This window comes from Capsella rubella, unplaced genomic scaffold (assembly GCF_000375325.1).
Source record: "Capsella rubella cultivar Monte Gargano unplaced genomic scaffold, Caprub1_0 scaffold_10, whole genome shotgun sequence".
NCBI classification, from domain to species: domain Eukaryota; kingdom Viridiplantae; phylum Streptophyta; class Magnoliopsida; order Brassicales; family Brassicaceae; genus Capsella; species Capsella rubella.
Genome location: NW_006238914.1, coordinates 68,321 through 75,262, shown reverse-complemented (window position 1 = coordinate 75,262; position 6,942 = coordinate 68,321). Strand labels below are relative to the sequence as shown.

General features: G+C 40.6%; 1 protein-coding gene across 1 annotated transcript in view; it reads left to right on the top strand.

Moving 5' to 3' along the window:
* Positions 1–5,822: 5,822 nt before the first annotated feature.
* Positions 5,823–6,942, top strand: part of LOC17874572 — a 7,582-nt gene continuing 6,462 nt past the window's right edge. The window contains 2 exon segments of the mRNA XM_023778742.1: positions 5,823–5,877; positions 5,880–6,905. Of these exon segments, the coding sequence (XP_023634510.1) occupies positions 5,823–5,877; positions 5,880–6,905 (1,081 nt within the window).

The following is a 6,942-nucleotide window of genomic DNA, read 5'->3' as shown; positions in this document are numbered from 1 at the left end:
AAACACTCTTCATGCATCTCTAGCACTTGTAATAAATTAAATTAAATATACCCTAACATATTCTAACCCCAAAGAATACTAGACAAGCAATTTAGTGGTTCAACGCAATGTTTCTGAGTTCTTAGCCCACTTGGGACCAAATTTCAACAAGTGTTTCTCCACACTTCTAAACACGCTGCATGCATCTCTAGCACTTTTAATCAGTCAAATTTATTATATTCTAACATATTATAATCCCAAACGACACTAGACAAGCCATATAATTCTTCAAAGCAATGTTTGTGGGTTATTAGCCCATTTTGGACCAAATTTCTGCAAGTATTTCTACACACTTTTAAACACACTTCATGCATCTCTAGCACTTGTAATAAATTAAATTAAATATACTCTAATATATTCTAACCCCAAAGAACACTAGACAAGCAATTTAGTGGTTCAACGCAATGTTTCTGAGTTCTTAGCCCATTTGGGACCAAAAATTCAACAAGTGTTTCTCCACACTTCTAAACACTCTTCATGCATCTCTAGCACTTTTAATTAGTCAAATTTATTACATTCTAACATATTATAATCCCAAACAACACTAGACAAGCCATTTAATTCTTCAAAGTAATGTTTGTGGGTTATTAGCCCATTTCGGTCCAAATATCTGCAAGTATTTCTACACACTTCTAAACATTTTTCATGCATCTCTAGCACTTTTAATCAATCAAATCAATTGTATACTAACATACTCTAACCCTAAACAACACTAGACAAGCCATTTACTGCTTCAAAGACATGTTTGTGGGTTCTTAGCCTATTTCGGACCAAATTTCAACGTCTTTCTCCATACTTCTAAACAGTCTTCATGCATCTCTAGCACTTGTAATCAATCAAATCTATTGTATTACTAACATATTCTAACCCCAAACAAAATTAGACAAGCCATTTAATGGTTCAAACTAATGTTTGCGGGTTCTTAGCCCATTTCGGACCAAATTTCAGCAAGTCTTTCTACATATTTTTAAACACTCTTCAAGCATCTTTAACACTTGTAATCAATCAAATTCAATATATTCTAACAGATTCTAAACCCAAACAACACTAGACAAGCAATTTAGTGGTTCAATGCAATGTTTCTGAGTTCTTATCCTATTTGGGACCAAATTTCAACAAGTCTTTTCTCCACACTTCTAAACACTCTTCATGCATCTCTAGCACTTTAATCAGTCAAATTTATTATATTCTAACATATTCTTATCCCAAAAAACACTAGACAAGCCATTTAATTCTTCAAAGCAATGTTTGTGGGTTATTAGGCCATTTCGGTCCAAATTTCTGCAAGTATTTCTACACACTTCTAAACATTCTTCATGCATCTCTAGCACTTTTAATCAATTAAATCCATTGTATTCTAACATATTCTAATTCTAAACAACACTAGACAAGCCATTTACTGCTTCAAAGACATGTTTGTTGGTTCTTAGCCTATTTCGGACCAAATTTCAACGTCTTTCTCCACACTTCTAAACAGTCTTCATGCATCTCTAGCACTTGTAATCAATCAAATCTATTGTATTACTAAGATATTCTAACCCCAAACAAAATTAGACAAGCCATTTAATGGTTCAAACCAATGTTTGCGGGTTCTTAGCCCATTTCGGACCAAATTTCAGCAAGTCTTTCTACAGATTTTTAAACATTCTTCAAGCATGTTTAACATTTGTAATCAATGAAATTCAATATATTCTAACATATTCTAACCCCAAACAACACTAGACAAGCAATTCAGTGGTTTAATGCAATGTTTCTGAGTTCTTAGCCCATTTGGGACCAAATTTCAACAAGTGTTTCTCCACACTACTAAACACTCTTCATGCATCTCTAGCACTTTTAATCAATCAAATTTATTATATTCTAACATATTCTAACTCCAAACAACACTAGACAATCTATTTAATGCTACAAAGCAATGTTTGCGGGTTCTTAGCCCATTTCGGACTAAATTTCAACAAGTCTTTCTACACAGTTTTAAACACTCTTCATGCATCGCTAGCACTTGTAATAAATCAAATTCAATATACTCTAACATATTCTAACCCCAAAGAACACTAGCCAAGAAATTTAGTGGTTCAATGCAATGTTTCTGAGTTCTTAGCCCATTTGGGACCAAATTTCAACAAGTCTTTCTCCACACTTCTAAACACTCTTCATGCATCTCCTGCACTTTTAATCAATCAAATTTATTATTTTCTAACATATTCTAATCCCAAACAACACTAGACAAGCCATTTAATTCTTCAAAGCAATGTTTGTGGGTTATTAGCCCATTTCGGTCCAAATTTCTGCAAGTAAAAACTTTCGATTAATTGACATGTCTATCATATAATCTCGTAAATTACATACTTTTGTCACGCGGTATTAGTTTATTGTTTTTGGTGAGACTATATATACATAAAGTAGTGGATTAATTATTCTTAATTAGTGGAATATCTTAAAGTGGAAAGGATGGATGCTCAAAATCACGTATGGTGGAAAGGATGAGAACTCTCTTGCTTACAAGTGCTTTGAGGCACTGCAACATATATGGACATAATATGTTGTAAACCTGAGTATTCTTCATCCACCTTGGTGTATAACTTATAAATGGATAATAACCTTGTAAAACTATGAACATGAGATGACTTTGGGGGTTCTTATTGTATGGATTGAATTTACCATGATGGAACCATTACTAAAAGACATAGCTTGTGAGCTTAAATCGAGTTAATAACGGCGTGTAAAACGACACTTAAGCGTTGTTATTATAACACAACTATGACGCAGTTATTCTTCTCCATAGAGACAAATTACCTTACCCACGTCGTCTTTTGTTTCCATCTGAACTAAATCAAGGTCCCAATAGCTCTTTTGATGGCGTCATGAAGGACTTGGAGAGCAAGTCCAATAGCAGCCCCTGCCATAATCTCACTAACCGGCATTATTCTTGAGATTAGAGTTGAACCGCAATAAGGATCAGGATTAGATGAAGTTAGAATGTTTTTACCATCAATTGGACGAAAATCCAAGCACTTATCCAACAACCTTCCAAATTTTAATACTTCTTCAATGAAAAGTGCTAACATGAAGAACAAGCAAAATGTTTCAAAAGCCGGACACGATGACGGAGATGTAAAACCGAGAAAACGTCGGAGAACTAAAATTATCCCACAACCAATACCACACTATTCTATGTTGTTTTAGTAAGTCAAACTTCACCTACATTAATAGAGTAATTATGTAACTTTTCTAAGTAATTCTGAGTAATTTCCCTATAAAATATTCTAACCCAAAACAATACTAGACAAACTATTTACTGCCTCAAAGCAATGGTTGTGGGCTCTTATCCCATTTGGGACCAAATTTCAACAAGTCCTTCTTCACACTTCTAAACATTCTTCATGCATCTCTAGCACTTGTAATCAATCAAATTCATTGTATTATACCATATTCTAACCCTTAATAACTCTAGACAAGCCATTTGTATAGATGTTCGGACTCTTCCCGACAGTTCCCTCTCCTGGCCAATTTGCGCTGGATGCATGCGTCGTTGTCCATTCCAAATATTTTTCAAGAAAAAATGGGGAGGCACAACATACTGTTTCGTGGATTTTCTTCTATTTGCACCGGATGACTGAGCAAGTGAGCATCTACCGGGGTGATGAGGACATAGAACCGGACATCGACGAGTGCTCGACGGACGGCCACGAACCGGTAACGAGTGACCCGACACCAACAATCCCGACGGTCATAGTTGGACCAATGACCCGTTCACGTACGAGGAAGCTAAGAGAAACATTCAATGAAGGAGTTGAGGCCCTGATCAACGCAACCGGCCAAATGGATATTCTATCGGCCGACCCTCGACCCCCGGACGCGAGTGGAAGCCTCAACAAGTTCCATCGGCCCAACGATGGAGAACAGACCAACCGAGGTAAGTTTCATCGACCAAGTCCATATTTTAGGACTAACGATCGAGCCGGTTTTGCAGGAAACCCCCTAGAAACACGAGTCGATCGAGCATCGTCACCCTGCATCGACGACACGAACGCCCGAACGATCGACCCGGACGACCCACCACCAAATACCAAGGGATTCGAGATTCATCAACAAAGTGCTGATTTTAAAAGCTTTGATCGAGAGCGTTTGGAGAAACAACCCGCAGAACACGAAGAAGCTCGACAAGTACCACCCCCGGACGCCGGAAAGCTTGTACGGAGCGAAGTCTCGAACCAAGTTGATCCAAACAACTTGGGCTTCGATAATCACTCGATAAGTGATGTTTCTGGAGACAACGATCGAAGCCGAAATGCCCACGACCGAGACGGATTGGGAGATGATCGAGAGGAGCACTACTACCGCCGTAATGGCACGTCCGAAGCCCGTAACACCGAGAATGGAGGACAAGGCCGTATAGGCTCGTACGAAGTTAAAGACTGCCTAGAGAACAAGAACCAAGGTGAAGAAGAAGAAGGAGAACCAGAAACAACTACGTGGCCTCTCATTCCTCCGAATAAGGTAAGTTCGGTTTTCATTGTTTCCATTTTCTCTTAAGTGTTTTTGCAGGACCTGTCAACCGAACATTTTAGTTTTATTTCATTGAGTCTAAGTCCTAGAGAGTCGAACCTAAGCCTCCGACTTGTGGAGAGTGTTCACTTGTGCGAATGACACAAGTTTCCTTTTTGGTTGTTTTTCTTTACTTTATTTTGTAACCGTTAGTTTATTTGAGATTGAATCTCGACCCTCGAAGGTCATGGCTGAAGGACTATTAATAAAGTCCCATTCGCAGCCTTGTAGTCACGTTTTAACCTAGATCAATAAAGTTGCACTTTCTTCTCTTGCGCCGTTTGCGAGTTGAGAGTTCTTACACGAGTATTCTTGAGTGGTTTCCCCTTGAATCAATCCGTGTGAGCTTGTTACTTGGTTGATCGAAACCCCTTGCTTCCCCTAAGCTATCTTGTTCCATTGAGTTTCGTCTTGTTTGCGGTTTTATCGAGAGAGAGCGAAGGCCAACTCGATCGACCCTAGTTCGTGCGTACGTGTGACCCTTGGAGCGTATATCATCTGGTATCATAGCCGAAAGGTTCTACACCCTAGGTTGTATCACTCCATCTCCATTCCTCTAAGCTATTGTTTCGTTTATTCTAAGTCAAAAAAAAAAATAGTTAGTAGTAATCTTGTAGTTGTTTGAGTTAATCGTTAGTTAAGTTCAAAAAAAAAAAAAAATTGTCGATTTTCAGTTTGTTCTTGTTCGATTTCAATTGTTATCCGTTCGTTGATACTTGCTGTTTTTGTCACTTCTTTTGCATCCGCAGATGGAGAACAACACCGAAGCTCCCTTGGATCCTATTGCAGCCACAATAGCTGCTATCCAAACCACCCTCCAAATGTTTGGATATCGCATGACCCGTCTCGAGCAACCCCGGGTCATCAACCCCATCCGGAACCAACAACCTCCTCCTCGAGCACCGAATGAAGGCGTGTACGAACAGGGAGAACCCCATGTCGGACCCCAAAGGAGAGACCCGTTTCATAGAGGACGGGAGAGAGTCGAAAATCCACCCCACCAAATGGTCGACCCGAAGCTTACGGCGCCTACCTTTGCCGGACGAGTCGACCCCGACGCCTACCTTGATTGGGAGAAGAGGATGGAAAACATCTTCTCGTGTTACAACTACAACGACCAGAAGCGAGTGACGTTTGCTGCGGCCCAATTCACCCACAACGCTTTGGCTTGGTGGGATAGAGATGTAGCCGAACGAAGAAGGAACCATTATGACCAAATACGAACATGGAACGAAATGAAGTTCTGTCTAAGAAAGAGGTATGTGCCTACTTATTTCCATAGGGACTTACAAAACGTTTTCGTAAGTTGGTGCAGGGAAATAAGACGGTCGAAGAATACTATGAGGAATTTGAGCAGCTTATCAACCGGTTGGAGACCGAAGAGTCGGAGGAGACTCTCATGGCTCAATTCATAGAAGGACTTCAAGACCGAATCTCTCGCAAGGTGGAAAGGCAACCCTATCATGACTTGCAAGAAGTTGTGCACTTGGCTATTCAAGCCGAACAACATATTAAGCGAAAGGTGGCGGCCGTTAGCCGAGTTAAAGTCAATCCGTGGACTCCGGGAAGTTCTAAGCCACCGGAAAAAGGCAAAGCGATCGAGGTGGACTCGCGGTTTAAGAAGAATACGGTGGAAAACTCCAAGGCTCCAATCCGACCGGAAGCAAGTAAAGCCGTCTCTACTAACCGTTCTCGGGATATAATTTGTTTTAAATGTCAGGGGCGCAGACATATGGCGAGGGAATGCCCCAACCAACGAGTCATGATCATAACAACCAACGGTTACGAGTCCCAAGATGAACCGGAGGAAGATACTAGCGACCCAGACGACGGAATTGAATACCCGGACGTAGGTGAACTTTTGGTCATTCGTCGGGTGCTCAACATGACGGTTAACCCGGAAGAAACCGTACAACGGGAAAACATATTCCATACAAGATGCACCGTGAACAACAAGGTATGTAGTCTTATTATAGACGGTGGTTCTTGTACTAACGTGGCTAGCAAGTTATTGGTTGACAAGTTAGGTCTACCCACGAGAAAGCATCCGCGACCGTATCGACTAAGGTGGCTTAATGACACCGGGGAGCTTAAGATCGCTGAACAAGCCACGGTGACCTTTAGTATAGGCAAGTATCACGACGAAGTCTTATGTGATGTTGTGCCTATGCAAGCCGGGCATCTCCTACTTGGAAGACCGTGGCAATACGACCATGAAACCTTGCATAACGGGCGTACCAACTACTACACGTTCATGCATAACAAGCGGAAGGTTACTTTAGCCCCACTCACACCCTCCGAGGTAAAAGATTTACAACGTAAGATGAGCAAGGATGCCCCGGTAAGTAAGACTAG